At 42.7% G+C, this 17130-nt stretch overlaps 2 protein-coding genes across 4 annotated transcripts in view; one reads left to right on the top strand and one right to left on the bottom strand.

Annotated features, from left to right (window-relative positions):
• ACACA (acetyl-CoA carboxylase alpha) overlaps positions 1-17130 on the top strand; it is a 266475-nt gene that overhangs the window by 11025 nt on the left and 238320 nt on the right. The gene's annotated exons all lie outside the window — the stretch shown is intronic.
• C20H17orf78 (chromosome 20 C17orf78 homolog) lies at positions 381-12174 on the bottom strand. The gene is given in 10 exon segments (XM_059908204.1): positions 381-1404; positions 4400-4522; positions 5122-5246; positions 6222-6371; positions 9417-9506; positions 9509-9535; positions 9538-9624; positions 9627-9695; positions 11076-11132; positions 12117-12174. Coding segments are annotated over 10 exon segments (864 nt in total). The 3' UTR covers positions 381-1326.

Genomic DNA, 17130 nt, shown 5'->3' with positions numbered 1-17130 from the left:
GTTGCAAAAATTCGTTGTTAGGTAATACTCAATTAGCTTAACATTGAAACTATTGATATATTGACAGTTTTTTTCTTAACATGTTTAGAAAATTTCTCAAATAAGACAATTTATAATGGTAAAACAAGTAGAATATTCTTTAATACACAAAATAGATTGTAGATGTCTCGTTTCGTTGTCAAAAGTCGTATGCATTGTAATCCATAGTTTTGAGTTTTATGAAAAATTACAATGTATAAATGAAAATCTAATTTCATAATAAATTCTATAAACTGAGCCTTTCTTAAACTATCTCTTAGCTGAGGTAAGGGAAAGGAAGAAACCACAGCTAAGAAATACAATAAAATATTGCATTGAGTATTAAAATAAAAACCAGCTGTTTCACTTTCTCACCAAACTCTTATTTAAGTAAGTCAGACTTGACTTATAGCCGTGCCTCTGTGAGAAAGAGCACATAATCATGTTGCTCTGCAATCCTTGTTCAGAATGTCTGCAGCTCACCGTGATGGTAAGGTATAATGTCAGACCAACTTTAGGAATTCTCGATTATCCGCAGACCTTGTCTGGATCCTATTTGGTTTTGTTTGTTTGTTTTTGTCTTTTGGCTGCGTTGCACAGCTTGCAGGATCTCAGTTCCCCGACCAGGGATTGAACCCAGGCCACAGCAGTGAAAGTGCCGAGTCCTAACTACTAGACCACCAGGGAATTCCCAGTCTGGATCCTATTTGTATGCAGTCCCTAAGCGCTTTGGGGATGAGTCACGACGAGGACTTTTGGAACGCTTAGGGTCACGTTCCCTTCCCCAGTGTGTGGAGAGCTGCATGTAGTGACAGAGGCTAAGTCATAAAGCCCTATGAATGCCAGCCTGGGAAAACAGGAGCCCCATCCTCAGCCGGCTGAGAGCCAGTGCGTGTGAGGTCAGCAGAGAGGACAATAGAGGACTTGGTGAATGTGCCACACCAAGGGCTGCTTTGCTCAGTTCCTTGGAGGCTGTGTTTAAACCTTTTGTCAAAGAGAGTAATGGGTCCATTCATAGTGCTTAGAGGGAAGACTTTTTGTTTTCATTTGATGGGATGAAAAAAATATCCATTTTTTGTGGGATTACCAAGTGAATTTCAGAGGCTTGTGGCTAAGTCAGTAGCAAAGGCATGAGAGTAACTCTGGAGCCCAGGCTTCCCCCTCATTGGCCTGGCATTACTGTCTGATCGTAATGTCCCTGCTGAAGATACGAGGGTAAAATTGGCAAGAATCTGCCCATACTGATTAATAGTAGGGAGAAGACAATGTAGTATCTTTCATTCAGTGTGTGAGGCGGAGCAGAACTTTTCAGAAGTATGTCTCGTGGACCACAGTGATCTCTGCAGCTTTCTTGGGGCTTGATGATTTGGGAGCATCTTGTCCAACCTAGAGATTGAAAGGAAATATGAAAGATAAAGAAGGATGCAAATGGGTATTTCTTAATGTACCAACAAAGAGACAGCTTAGTACAAAACCCCGTGTAACTCCAAGTTCACATCATTTCGCCTTTGTTACCCATCAATTCTAGGAAAAGTTATTGTGCTTTACACTGAGAAAGTATCAGCAAGGTGCACTTATGTATGAGAACCTACAGTTTGTTGGAACCAATAACCTCCTAGTAAACAGCCCAGCCATCCCTTTTTGACCGATTTGCCTTGAACGGAAAGGGCCCTGGATGTGCAGCTACTTTGGATCCCAGATGCACAGGGATTCTACTTCATTCCTGGAATCAGGCCCAAACAATCTCACTCTGTTTGAGAAGGGGCAAAGATCTGGGTCAATGTGGACCAAATATTTTTTACTAATCCCATTCCACTCTCATTATACCATGTCCCATCTGATTTTGTATGTACTTTCTAAATGCTTAACTGTTATGAACATAGACTCTAAGACTCTTGAAGGCAGGGAACTTGGCACATAGAAGGCTTTCAGTAAAATTTTGTGGAAGAGATGAATAAGCCGATAAATCCAGTATAGGAATTAAAAGACCTGAATTTTAGTTCTGTTTCCACTAGCTGTGTGACCATGGGAAAGTCAATAACCTTTCTAAGCCTTAGTTTAAGTATCAGTAAGATGTAGATACCTGCCCTAGCTACTTCCCAGGATTTTTATGAGGCTCAAATGAGGCAGTGTGTATAAAATTTCTTTTTTAAAATTAATTCCTTTATCATTTAGTAGCTTATTTTGTTCATGGGAGAAATTCAATCAGAGTTGCTGTTAACATGGCTTCTTCTAATTCTGGACTAGACTTTTTAGTCCCCTTCAGGCCTATTTCTTTCAATGTTCAGTAGAAATGATAATGTTGATTGGATTAAAGAACTAAAAATACACCAAATTATAGAATTATACTAATTTACATGGGCTCATCATCTAACATTGGCAGAAACAGGATTATAGAAAATATTAACCTAGACCAGAGATGACAAATAAGTTGGCATTGGATACCTAAAGCACTGTAATAAAAAAGATTGATGCCATGCCTGGGTGGAAAGAGTGCCATGCTTGATTTTTTAAAATTGAGATTTAATTTTCATATAACATTGTGTAAGTTTAAGGTGTCCAATGTGTTGATTTGATGCATTTATAAATTGCATTGTGATTACCACGGTAGCTTTAGCTAACATCCCGTCACGTCACATAATTATCATTGCTTTTTTGTGGTGAGAATGTAAAAGATCTAGTCTCTTAGCAGTTTTTTTTTTTTTTTTTTTTTTTTTTTTTAAATTTATTTATTTATTTATTTTTGGCTGTGTTGGGTCTTCGTTTCTGTGCGAGGGCTTTCTCTAGTTGCGGCAAGTGGGGGCCACTCTTCATCACGGTGCGCGGGCCTCTCATTATCGCGGCCTCTCTTGTTGCGGAGCACAGGCTCCAGACGCGCAGGCTCAGTAGTTGTGGCTCACGGGCCTAGTTGCTCCGCGGCATATGGGATCCTCCCGGGCCAGGGCTCGAACCCGTGTCGCCTGCATTGGCAGGCAGATTCTCAACCACTGCGCCACCAGGGAAGCCCCTCTTAGCAGTTTTGAAGTATGCAATATGGTGACTATAATCGCTATGCTGTGCATTAGACCTCTGGAATGTATTCATCTTCTAGTTGCACTCTGCTTGATTATTATTATTATCATTATTATTATTTGGCTGCATTGGGTCTTCGTTGCTGCACACAGGCTTTCTCTAGTTGTGACGAGCGGGGGCTACTCTTAGTTGCGGTGCGCAGGCTTCTCATTGTGGTCGCTTCTCTTGTTGTGGAGCATGGCTCTAGGTGTGTAGGCTTCAGTAGTTGCAGCACATGGGCTCAGTAGTTGTGGCTCACGGGCTCTAGAGCGCAGGCTCAGTAGTTGTGGCACACAGGCTTAGTTGCTCCGCGGCATGTGGGATCTTCCCAGACCAGGGATCGAACCCGTGTCCCCTGCATTGGCAGGTGGATTCTTAACCAGTGCGCCACCAGGGAAGTCCTCTGCTTGATTATTGATATGTGCGGTTGACATGGAACTAAAGAGTGTGTCCCATCCTGGACTATATAATCTTTGAGACCGATTCTCAGTGCTGTAATTCTACAAAAGTGGCCACCTTCTTTAATTTAAAAAAGTATTGGAGACCTCATCTCTTTGCTTCAGTGGGTTTTTAGATGTAGAGAAGGCACCCATCACTTTCTTGTATTCAAAGGCTGCGTCCATTCCTGGTGGGAAAACTATTTAAAGCAGCCATGCTAAGCCAGTGGTGTGGTGTCTGACTTACACACTAAAGTGCAATATGGATTTATAATCCTGCCAGGAAACCCCAGGGCAGGGAAGAAAGAAGGTGCTTTGCCAAGTATTCAGGCTGTGTTCAAGTGTGGTGGTTCCTGAACTGTGTTGTATGTCAGAGTTACCCAGGGGCAGGGATGGAGACGTAGGTTGTGGGCTCTGAAGCTCTTACAATTTCAGGGACCCTTTTTAAAGAAAAAGAATACAAATTTTAAAAATACAAAATTGGATACAAAGCCTTTGTGCAGGTCCCCTGGGTCCTGAGTTTAAGCTTCATTAATTTCACAGTAAATCCACCTCTACTTAGGGAGCTTGTTAAAAAATCTTAAAAAAAAAAAAAAAAGGGACTTCTCTGGTGGTCCAGTGAAAAAAAAATCTTAAAAATAAGATTCCTGGTCCCACTCTAGCCATTCTGATTTATTATATCTGATGCCCAGAAATAGCTATTTTCAATAAGTACCCTATTGTATTATGACCCTGCAGATGTTAAGAAAACAGTAGTACAAATACCTGCCCATTTCTTGACACATAAAAGAATTACCCACATTTGCTGCATAATTAAAGCAGCTTCCTGTCCCCCAGGATTTATATATTAACCCCATTTTCTCTAGGCAAATGACAATAGCCATACAGAGAACACTTTCCTTTTTGGGCTGAGAGTCAGTCTGGGATTCCGCTACACCAGGTTGCTGGCCTTCCTTTCTTTGCCTTCTCCACCACCTCTGGCATTGGCATAGCTCTCTGGCTCCTAGGCATTGACTCTGAAGGGAGAAAATGACTGGTATTAACTTCAGGTGGCTGCTGTGCATCTGATTATCTTCCAAGCCTCACATCAGGCCATTTAAAGAAAATCATCTCTCTTGTTTTTTTTGGCTGTGCCACACGGCTTATGGGATCTTAGTTCCCCAGCCAGGGATCGAACCCGGGCCTGGCAGTGAAAGCCTGGAGTCCTAAGCACTGGACCGCCAGGGAATTCCTGAAAATCATCTCTTCTAAGGAAAAAGAAAATATTCATTCCTATTGGCTCTATCCTCCCTAGAGAATATTACAAGTACAGCAGAGGAAAGGAACTTGCATTTAGCAAGCACCTCTACGTGCCAGGAGCCTTCCCCACAGAATCTCCATTAAACTTCATAACCATCATGAGAGGCAAATATCATTAGTCCCATTTTAAAGATGAGGCAGCTGCGGTTGGAGAAGGCAAACAACTTTCTCAGAGCCACTCAGCTAGTGAGTGTAGAGTGGCAGGTGTGTCCAAACTCCAAAGTCTGTGCTTTTCTCATTATGCCAGCCTGCCTCTGGGACAGAAGGAGGTCTTTATAGATCAAGTCCAAGGACCCAGTACATCAGCAAACTTAACAGGGCATGGGACTTCAAAAATGACGAACACTCTAATGGCAATTCCACTGAACAACAAGGTGACTGCAATCAGAAATTTGACCACGATGCTCCATTTCTGCCTCTTCTCTAGGTCCTCATCTGTGTCTAAAAGGAGAGAGAGGAATAGAAAAAGGAGAAAAGAGAACTTGAGAGAAGGAAGAGATTGACCTTTTGACTTGAAGTTCTCCTGGCTCACAAGACGAATAGGGGCCCAGTCTGATTCAGAGACAGAGGCTGAATTTCCAGTCCAGAGTCAGGAGTAGGGTAGGCATCATGGGCTCTGCTCTAACCTCCTTTGCAGTCTCTTCCCAGAGTCACCTTTACTAGGATTTGGAATTTTTCCATGATCAAGTAGGATTGATTCTTGCACTGCTTTCATGGAAAGATAAGTTACGCAAGGGAGTCTGTCACCAGCAGCCCTCTCAGGGTCTCTGTCCTTGTGCCCCGACACACATACTGTATGGGCTTAGCAAATCACCTTTCCTATGCTCTTCTCTATTTAATGGGGCATAGGAGGGACAGAGGTAAATTGCCATTGTTTTTGGGTCATAAGCCAAATTTGGGGACAAATGGCTCATATGCATCTTGTTATTACTAATCTCATATTTATGTTTCTCCTGTTGGAACTGGGATGTAACCCAAACTGAAATCTTATAGAATTTGAGTCCTGGCCAATTTAGGGAGGGCTCTTTGTAAAAACAACGCAGATGAAAACATGCTTCTTGGTTGTTGTCATCACTGTAACGAGTGCTTAGAGTTTAAATGTCGCCTCTCTATTCACACAATGGCTGGAATTACCCACCACACCAATACCCTTTATGCTGTCCCCAAATCTGGCTACAAGGTGAGCTCACTTGTGTGGAGGTGAAGGATTATTAATAGTGTCAAGCTACAAACATTTCTGGGACCTTCTTTATAGAGAAACTGATTTTTTTTCCATAAGAAATGGAGTGATTTTCTAATGCAAACTGTGTGTAACTTCTCAACCTCCAGGAAAATACTAGGAGACCCAGGCAGGTGTTGGGACTGAAAATGTTTCTTTTTCTTTCCGTTCTTGTCTCACCTCTACTTATTCTGTACCTTGTTTCAGAGGACTAGAAAAATCATCAATCCTTGTAGTTTTCTCTCCTTTTTTCCCAGGAGTTACGAAGGTGGTAGTGGTGGGAAAAGTCTCTGATGAAGCCCCCATCACTGGATAGACCTTACACTGGGAGATCCCTGGTAAAAAAGCTATAAAACAAGAAAGAAACAATGAAAGGACAACTGAGAAAACTTTATCCTGCCTTTGATTTCACCTGACAAAACCCTAGCTCTACCCAGCTGATATAAACTTCTAACTGTAGCCCCATCGATCTGTCCATAGGTTTAAAGTGTGGGCCTTAATAATGCCAAAGAATAAATGAGGATAGAGATACTAATAAGATATGGATTAAATTCCCATGGCGCCTTTGACTAATGTAGGTTCAGAGTGAAGGAGTATGGCCATACTCGTAAGGCCATAATGATAATAAGGATGGAGGGTGTAGCACCACTGAACGTTTCCTTCTTTAAAAAAGATGGCTCCAGGGGCTTCCCTGGTGGCACAGTGGTTGCGAATCTGCCTGCTAATGCAGGGGACACAGGTTTGAGCCCTGGTCTGGGAAGATCCCACATGCCGCGGAGCAACTAGGCCCGTGAGCCACAGCTACTGAGCCTGCGCGTCTGGAGGCTGTGCTCCGCAGCAAGGGAGGCCGCGACAGTGAGAGGCCCGTGCACCGCGATGAAGAGTGGCCCCCACTTGCCACAACTAGAGAAAGCCCTCGCACAGCAACGAAGACCCAACACAGCCAAAAATAAATAAATACATAAATTAATAAAAAAAAAAAAAAGATGGCTCCAAAGTCCAAGGAAGAACATGAAGTAGCATAATTTGCCTTAATGACTGCAGCAGGTCTGTCTAGTGGAGTCTAAGTCAACGACTTTGAGAGAGGTTTGGGGAAAGGGGGAGCTGGAAGAAGGGGAGACCTCCCAGCTTCATGTACCCCTCAATTTCATTCTTTCAGCAAATATTTAAAAATGAATATCTAGTATGTGCCAGGGACTGCTTCTGTACTTTGGATATATCAGCTGGGTACATTCTGCCATGGGAACAAGCAAGGGGGAAAGAGGGCTGAGGGGGGACGGGGGGAAGCAGACAATAAGTACAGTAAGTTTTACGGTTTGTTAGAAGGGGATAAGTGCTATGAAAAGAAACTAAAAGTAGAGAAAGGTGAGGGAGCAGTCTGAGGGGTGCGGGTGGGCAGTGGTTGGGCGACCTACAGGATAGGCTGGTTTCATTGAGAAGATGAGAATTGAGCTGAGACTTGAAGGAGGGGAGGGGATTAGCCAAGCAGATGCTGGGGAACTAGGCAGAGGGAACAGTTAGTGTAAAAGCCCTGGGGCAGAGTGTGTCTGGCATGTTTTAGTTTTAGAGGAAGAGCACAGAGGCCAGAGAGATTGCAGTGGAGTGAGCAAGGCGACAGTCATAGGCGATGAGGGAGTTTCTGAAGGAAATGGGTCCATATCACTTAGGGCCTTGTAGGCCAGTTTGAGGACTTTGGTTTTTGTTCTGCTTGACGTGGGGATCCGTTGCAAGTTTTTGCACAGAGAGTGACTGGATGGCTTTGTTTTTAAAGGATCAGTGGACTGCTGAGTTGGAAACAGACTGTAGGGGGCGCCTGGGAGAAGCAGAGTAACCTGTTAGCAGGCTCTTGCAGAATCCAAATGAGAGATGATGGTGACTCAGACAGCTGTGGAAAAGATGGGGTGCGGATGGATGCTGGCTGTGGTCTGGAACCACCTTCACGTGCCTCCAAAATCGATCTAATCCAGTTCCGACAGTTGTTCCTATTCTATTTTTAATGGCCTCCTGTCATTGCTTATTAAATTGAGATCTGTACGTCCTACTTGACTTTTCTGAATTATTCTCCCAGGTCTTAAGTCCATGTGAAAATGACAGTTCTTTACTTCAGAGGCCAGTGGGCACAGTACCAGGTGCTGTACACAAATTATAGGGGAAGTAGTCCTTGATTTGTTTAATCAGGAAGACAGTGTTGGCAAAGATAAGCAGAGACAAAGAGCCAACAGGCTCAAAAGGAAAAACAAGAGAATTATGTGGAATTTTTTTCAGCATAGTGCCAATCAGTTCTCTGAAGTGATAGCATATGTGTTTCTGGGTCAGATGAGATGAAGATAAATAAATCTCACTTTGGAAAAGTAACATATAAGTTCTCTGAGTTTTGGTTTCCTTATCTGCAGGATGGTTATAATAAAATAATTCTTGGTCTACCTATTTCACAGGAGTGATGTGAAGATCGGAAACAAAAATGAGAAAGCAGGTGTGAAAAACACTTTGCAAACTGAGTGATATTATGATTGAAAGAGAAGGCAAAACCTAGAGATCCTGTCTCTGCATAGAAGAACTGTGCCCTCTAGCCACAGGGATAATGGGATTTCAGTGTGGCATGTCTTCCCACCTCCTGGGAGCCACTGTTTCAAAATCTACTTAATAGGCTTTTCATCCGTCAGTGTAGTTCCAGTTCTGCCCAGCTTCTAAATTAATGTCCATCCCTGTTGGCAGCTCATCTCTTAGGTCTCATCTGCTAGGTAACTGAGTATTAAGGTGGAGCAAGTTTGTAAATACAAGCAGTCTATTCCCAGTGCTGATGGAATTGCAATATTAGCTTTTCTTTGGCTAAGAATCTTTGAGCAAGAATTCCCCCACTTTAAGAAGATCTACAAAAAATGCAAAGTTATGAAATGGATAATTTAGGAGATGATGCTTTATTACAAAATAATTCATTTTAAATAGGGAACATTAGGTATATTATATTTAAGTGGAAATCTCCTTTAGAGATTATTCTGTAATAATACTAGCAGGTTGAAAGGGCTATTTGAGAGGCCTTACATATTGCTGTTGGGCTTACACATCTAGAAATTAGATCATCTTGTCAAATCTCTCATTTGTAGCTATGGAAACTGAGCATTGGAGAAATAAACACTTGTTTGACGTTATTTCTCTTGTATCCCACAGTTTCTCGTGGGATAAACAGACCATAGGAATCAGTTCATACTAATCAAATTCCAAAGAGCCTAATCCATGCACTAAAATGACATTTTAAAAATTTACATAGATTTGCCTAAAGAGAGAGAGGCTAATCCATTTCCTTGAGGCTTTAGCTGCCACTAAGCTCTACTTGCCTCCAAGGATGTCAGCCAGAAGGCAGTGCCTACCTCCATCTCATTTTCCAATCTCACCTTTGCCTGTCACAAGGGATCCAATTTGAACCTTGGATGTGAGGGTTAGGTGACAGCTCGGGGGGGCAGTGCTGTTTCTGCGGGGAACAGCATGACTCTCAGGTTCTTCAGAGTGTGACCTTTCGCCTTTTTTCCAAATATACAAGGTTGACTTTCACTTTGCTCCTAGAACCAAGACACTGCAAGGTAGCCACAGTCTGATTTTGATGAATGTGGGCCATTTGGCTTCTGTCTGAGCTTCTGGAAGGAGAAAAGCCAGATAGGAAAATGAAGCCAGTTCTTAATCTGAATGGTGCCCAGCCAACCCACTTCCATTCATGGCCCACTGCTGTACTTTCTTCTCTTTTTCCTTCAGTTCTTCCTCAGCATGTATCTATGGTACTAAATATACAAGCCCTGCCCTTCCCCCTTCCCGCCATGGGTCCCATGAAGATCGGTGACTGCAGTAAATGCAGCCCAGAGAGATGCTCCTAGGTTGTTTTTTCTAACGCAGAGCTGCTTGAGTGCCGCCTCCTTCTCTTTCCTCACCCTGTCTCTTTGATTTATGCAGCCACGGCTTAGGTAACAAAAGTTAATTAATTAATTAATTAATATTGTGTAAGTGAACATTTTATTTTTTAATTTATTTTTTGTTACATGTATCTATTCTTTTTCAAATTCTTTTCCCAATTAGATTGTTACAGAATACTGAGCAGAGTTCCCTGTGCTCTACAGTAGGTCCTTTTGGTTAGCCATTCTTTTTTTTTTTTTGAAGAACTTTTTGTTTTAATTAATCAATTTATTTATTTTATTTATTTTTGTCTACATTGGGTCTTCGCTGCTGCACGCAGGCTTTCTCTAGTTGCATCGAGTGGGGGCTACTGTTCGTTGCGGTGTGAGGGCTTCTCATTGTCGTGGCTTTGGCTTCTCTTGTTGCGGAGCATGGGCTCTTCAGTAGTTGAAGCACGCGGGCTCAGTAGCTGTGGCTCGTGGGCTCTAGAGTGCAGGCTCAGTAGTTGTGGCACACGGGCTGAGTTGCTCTGTGGCATGTGGGATCTTCCTGGACCAGGGCTCGAACCCGTGTCCCCTGCATTGGCAGGTGGATTCTTAACCACTGTGCCACCTGGGAAGCCTGGTTATCCATTTTAAATCTAGCAGTGTGTACATGTCAGCCCCAAACTCCCTAACTATCCCTCCCCCCCCACACACACACCCTTCCCCACTGGTAACCATAAGTTCATGCTCTAAGTCTGTGAGTCAATAGCAGTTCATTAAAAAATGGGTTTCCAGGGACTTCCCTGGTGGCGTAGTGGATAAGACTCTGTGCTCCCAATGCAGGGGGCCCGGGTTCGATCCCTGGTCAGGGAACTAGATCCCACATGCATGACACAACTAAGAGTTCACATGCCACAACCAAGGAGCCTGCGAGCCACAACTGAGGAGCCCGCCTGCCACAACTAAGACCCAGCGCAACCAAATAAATAAATTAATTAAAAAAAAAATAAAAGATAAAAATGGGTTTCCAGAAAGCCTCTCAGGGGGACACATAGCTTTTAAACAGGATATTTGAGATCTGGGCTCAGATTGGGGGAGACAAGCATCTTTTAAAGGTAAAAATGTTCAGGAATGGCAAAACGATTTTTCAGGAAGGGCCCATTCCCTACCTCGCATTAGCGTAGCCCTTTGAGAGGAAGAGACCAGGCAGCGGTCCCACTTGGCAGCTGCTGTCTCTGAGTTCTGGGGGAAAAAAAAGGTCAGGGTTGACTGGGTACTTCCTCTTGAGAATTCTGGGCACTGGAGAGGGAGATACAGAAGAATGCAGTTCCTTCTCATAAAACTTGCACTTGGGGAGATCAGACATTCCCTCAAAAGGACTTCAAGATTTACGCAAGTGGGAGTTAGCCTAGTATAAAGAAAACTGGGTACCAGTCTATTGTCCTTAGGGAAAAAGAAGGTAAAAGAGTTAACTAAGTTAATGAAAGACTAACCAACCCATTCCTTCAAACACTGCCTATTATCTCTTCTCCTTCCTGTTTTATCTACCTTCTTGTATTAAAACTTTTGAAAGTTTAATAAGTGTATCGTTGGACAAGATATCTCTCCAGGTTCCCATAGAATGATAGGTCATAGTTATTTATGCTTTTTGGCACATAACTCACAGGGTGTTGTGAATTTTCTTCATTTGTTAAATTTGTTACTGCTGCACCTTATGCTGTTTGGCCTTAACTTTGGTCAGCTAGTTTTAGAGATGAACTGTTCAGGACACTTTGAAAAATCATGTTTTAAATAAACAGTTATCAAAGAGCAGCAAGCGGTGCCATTCCACACTCACACTACACTTTCTCAGCTCTTCCCACCCAACAGCATCCCCATCTATTTGGATGTAATGCCATTAAAAAGGAAGACAACATCTTATGAGGGGTTATGACTTTAGGAGTCTTAGGTGATGACAGTACTGAAACTCTGACAGTACTTTCCAGGAAAGAAAGCCATCTAACAATGAAAGGAATTTTAATGTTAGTTACATGAACAAAATGGAAGAATGCATCACACTCTCTGAAGACTTCTCACCATGAAACAGCTGTCTCTCTGGGTTGAATAACATGGGGAAAGCATCATCTGCTGAGTATTGGCTGTATCTCTATCTGGCGGAATAGACCCCCAAACATTTTCTAGGCTTCTCTTGGATTTCCCAGAATACTAGGCTAGAGAAGTACTTACCTTTCCTGTTAGCATCATAGGATGTAATGATTAGGCTGAAAACCAAGATGGTATCCATGTTAGCTTGGGCACATTCTCCTTGCAGAGACAGTATGCTGCTGGTCTGTCACAGCCACTTATAGCCTCGTCTCTAAATTCTTTCACTGCCTGGAACCAAGTTTGACCCTGGGAGAGTCTGGTTCCACCCTAATTATTTTGCCACATTTCCTGACGGGAGAGAGGACCAAGTTTGTTTGTTAATGATTGATTCAGAAGATCTTCACCTGACTTCACCGCTGGTGCCGACATAAGGAGCTGTAATTACCTAGAGCTTTCCCCGGGAGAAAGGGCGTAAACACCCAGTGATATGCTTTACAAATACTCGCAGAGAGACACGTAGACATTCGCATACATGTTCACTGACACAGGCACGGCTATTCACACACCGACATAAAGAGATGGAGAGATTCTATTAAGGAAAGTGATTTCTAGAATGGAGCAGGAAACTAGGACTGAGTGAGTCAGTGAGTTACACTGGCGAGGGCACTGGACTAGGAATCAACAGAACTGGGTTCCAGTTCAGCCCGTGTGGTTTAAGTGTGGCACAGTGAGAAAAATTTCTTGACTTCTATGGATCGCAATTTTCCCCTCTGTAAATGGAGCGTTCCAACCCAGTGATCTCTAGAATTCTTTCACAGTTATACACATAAACTTACCTTAGTACAGACATACCTGTCTAGTTTTGCACATTTTCACACTCCCGAATAGTGAAGTGAGTGTAGGTGGACCACATTCTTATGACTGCTGGGCTGAGAGGTTGTGAGGAAGAGCTAAGTACACTAGGCGAGTGGTACTGCCTGCAGTTTGGGAAGGCTTTCCTACACAGATAACTGTTGTAGAAGACTTTTCTAAAATTGTATCCTTTAGATTTTTCTAAAATTGTAGACTTTGTGATAGCATAGCTAGGGGGATCATAGCAATAATGAAGATCTCCTCAGACCCTCTGAAGTCTCTTTACCCACTGTGAATGTACTTACTCCATTGGAGCCATTATAGGTTTGATTATGGGTAAGAAGGTTGTAGAGGCTCTGATAATGATGTAAAGGGAGCTTGATTCAAGGGACTTTCCATAAGGGATTTCATGAGGTCTGAGTCAAAGCATAATTTAAATACTACCCTGTTTCCTGACATTTTAATTCAGGTTGAAATCTGGCTAAATTGAGCATGAAGGGAAATCTTGGGAAAACAGAAAGGACAGAGGTGTCACTGAAGGACATGTTTCCTGAAATGTGGACGGAGGGGAGGAACTGCTGAACATGCAGCCACAGTGCCTTTCATTCCTTCCTGCCACAAGTCTTTATAATGCACCTACTGTGTGCCAGCCACTATTCTAGCATGAGCAAGGCCAAGTGTGAGTTCATGGGAAACAATGGGAAGCAGACAATAAACATGGTTGAAAATAAAGTAGTGCAGAGGGCTAACAATAAATAATATACACATACAAGATAATTAAAGATTGTGATAATCATCATGAAGCAACAAACAGGGTGATGAGGTGAAGGAGGAATGACAGAGGCCACTTTGTTTATTATTATTATTATTATTATCTTGGCAGTTTGCAGGATCTTAGTTCCCCAACCAGGGATTGAACCCGGGCCCTCGGCAGTGAAAGCGCGGACTAACCACTGAACTACCAGGGAATTCCCAGAGGCCACTTTAAGTAGGGTGGTCAGGGAAGACTTCTGTCAGGAGGTGGCATCTGAGCTAAGAAAACCAGGAGAGTGGATGTCCTAGAAGCCAAGAAAGGAGGGTATTTCAAGGGAGGAATGGATTTGTCCACTGGACAAACTGTCCACTGGATTTGACAATTCTGTAAGAGCAGTTCCAGTGGCATGGTGGAAGTAGGAGGCGGCTGGCTGAGAGGGAATTGGAGGTGAAGAAGTGTAGATCATCTTTGAAAGACATTTGGCTATGGAATGGAGGATAGAAGTGAAGCCAGCCGAATAGAGGGAACATCAGTGCCTCAGACCTTGATTGGTTCAGACCAGCACTGTCTCAGTTGCCTGATTCTCCTAGCAGGGCTGGTGGGCAGAGAATATCCATTGCCTTTCCTGGGCTCCATGGTTTTTGCTTACTATTTCCTTAACATGATTGCATTGTTCTCTGCTCCCTTATGGTGTCAGACACTTTCCCCTGCTGTCACTCTGTCTGAAATTTTCTGTAGATTAGTTCCTGGATGCCCCGTTACAGTGCTGCCACCTTGGAGCAGGGATAGGAAAGGCTCTGAGGGCTATTCTCATTCTCTGTCACAAGGTGGCAGAAGAGCTCACTCTTCCCAAAAGAGACCTTGTGCTTGTACAAAAAAGCAGAAAAGTTTTCTTTTACCGACTCTCACACCCTTCCCAAAAGTCAGCCTGCAGGTTGGAGCAGCCATACTGTGGGGTACAGAGAAGTGGGAGAGCTTCATTAACGAGTCAAAATATCCAGTAGTAGAAAAAAAACAGACCCAGAACTGTTTCTCTACTACTAGACATTTTTTTCTTTCCTATTACAGACATTTTGACTGGTTTTCTAAGTGTTTGCAGTATCTGTGGAGGAGAGGATTTCTCTCCTGATCTCATTTCCCCACAACAAAAATTTCAAATTTAGGAGGAAAAAAAGCTATAACATAGGTGAGTTTTATGTTGTGTGCAGGTGAGAGATGTAACTCTGGAAGATAGTAGGAAACAGGGTGGGTCTATGGGATGAGTACTTAGGCTCTGTAATTGACTGAATCACTTTGAGGAAGTCACTTACCTTCTCTGGCCTCTGTTTCAGTTCCTTTAATGAAATGGTTGGACAAGATTGTTTCGAAGGCCTCTTCCAGCTCTAAAATTATCATCTCAATGCCACACTCTGCTACTCTGTCTTTTAAGGGTGTATGTTTTTTATTTGTTTGTTTGGGTTTATTTTAAATTCTTTTATTGTGGAATATAGCATACATATAGAAGAGTATATAGAACATAAGCATATTTTTAATAATAATAATAATGTGAACATTATGTAATCATCACCCAAAGTAAGAAATTGAACATTGCCAGTAGCTTAGAAGCTCCTTATGTGTCTATCCCTCTGGTCACACTCCTTTCCCTTCTCCCAGTCATTACTTTCCCATGCTTTTTAAAAATAGTGAACTATCGGGGCTTCCCTCATGGCGCAGTGGTTAAGAATCCGTCTGCCAGTGCAGGGGACTAGGGTTTGAGCCCTGGCTGCGGAGCAACTAAGCCCGTGCCCCACAACTACTGAGTCTCACTCTAGACCCCGCGAGCCACAACTACTGAGCCCACATGCCACAACTACTGAAGCCCGCGTTCCTAGAGCCTGTGCTCTGCAACAAGAGAAGCCACTGCAACGAGAAGCCCGCGCACTGCAACGAAGAGTAGCCCCCGCTCGCCGCAACTAGAGAAAGCCCACACGCAGCAACGAAGACCCAACGCAACCAAAAAATAAATAAATAAATAAATAAATATATAAAAATAGTGAACTATCTACATATGTATCATTAAAAATATTTAAAAATTTTTTTACCTGCTCTTGCACTTATATAAATGGATAGATCATACCCTATGTATTTTAAAGTAAACTTTTTATTATGTATAACACAAAGTGAATACACCTCTCTTTATGTTGTCTCCCAGTCACTACACACCATCAGGAGTAACCATTATCCAGATTTTTTACCACCACAGATGAGTTTTGCCTATTTTTGAACTATGTATAACAGGAAACACTTTTGTGTCTGACTTTCTTTGCTCAACATTATGTCTGTAAAACTCATCCATATTGTTTCGTGTACCAATAATGTGTTCATTCTCATTGCTTTATAATATTTCACTGTATGAATGTACCATAACTTATTTATCTGTTCTACTGCTGAGAGACATTGGGTTGCTTCCAGTTTGGGGCCATAAGGAACAGTGTTCCTGGGGCACATTTGAAAGTTTCTCCAGAGTATAAATCCAGAAATGGACGCTGGGTTATAACATATGCAGGGTTCAGCCTCACTAATTAATGCCAACCTGTTTTCTAAGATGTTGTCCCCATTTACTCTCCCATCTGCAGTATATGAAAGTTCCTGTTGTCCCAAAGGGGCCAAGTTGCCTTTTCAGTGTGGTACAACCATGGGACCTAGCAGGGCCAGGCGTACCCTCACAGTGCCAACCCTTTGATTGATGCTTCGGCCACAGCCAGTTCTCCTGTTTACTTGTTCCCTCCAAGTAAGGGTAAAGGATTCAGATTAACCCTAGGTCCCTGATCACATGCTCTATTACCCTGGGAATATTGGCTTGGGGTGGGGTGGGGTAGTGAATTTAATAACATAATCATTGCTGAATTCATTAAGCGTCCACAGGATATTTTGTTCTTGTATTGAACCCTAGTGGAAATGGAGAGGGGCCCAGAGAGAAAGGGGGAAGTAATATTTTCAGCATGCCTACTATGTTCCAAGTTTTGTATTAGAAACTTTACATTTTGGTTATAACATTTAATCCAAAACACAACCTTACAAGGTATGTGTTCTACCTCAGTTTTATAGACAAGGAAACTGAGGCTCAGAAAGGGAGTCATTTGCTCAAAGTCACGGAGCTAATTAGTGACAGAGTCAGGATTTAAAGCCTGGTTTACTTGATTAAAGAACTCAGCTCTTTACAGTACAGAACACAGAGAAGGCTGTGTCCCTGCTGCTCTGTTGGCTAAGATTGCCAATACCAAGAACCAGTTCTTCTCAGGTCTGCTTGCCTGTATTCACTCCCAGAACTATGCTAGTCAATTGATATGGCCATGTCATTCATTGATTGAAACTACATTTTATTTTCATTCATTTTTGGTTTCCTTTATCCTCTTTCTTCCTTTTCGTTTTCAGTAAGAAATTTGGGCACATCAGTGCAGTAGTTCCACTGATAAACAAAACTTGTGTTGCTCGTTCTACTTGCTGGTCTAGTATGTTAACCAGAGGTGAGATTTAGAAAGACAGGGATGGGGCTTCCCTGGTGGCGCA

Source organism: Balaenoptera ricei, chromosome 20, assembly GCF_028023285.1.
Source record: "Balaenoptera ricei isolate mBalRic1 chromosome 20, mBalRic1.hap2, whole genome shotgun sequence".
NCBI classification, from domain to species: domain Eukaryota; kingdom Metazoa; phylum Chordata; class Mammalia; order Artiodactyla; family Balaenopteridae; genus Balaenoptera; species Balaenoptera ricei.
Note: the sequence above shows the minus strand (reverse complement) of the source record. Positions and strands in the feature narration are given on the sequence as shown.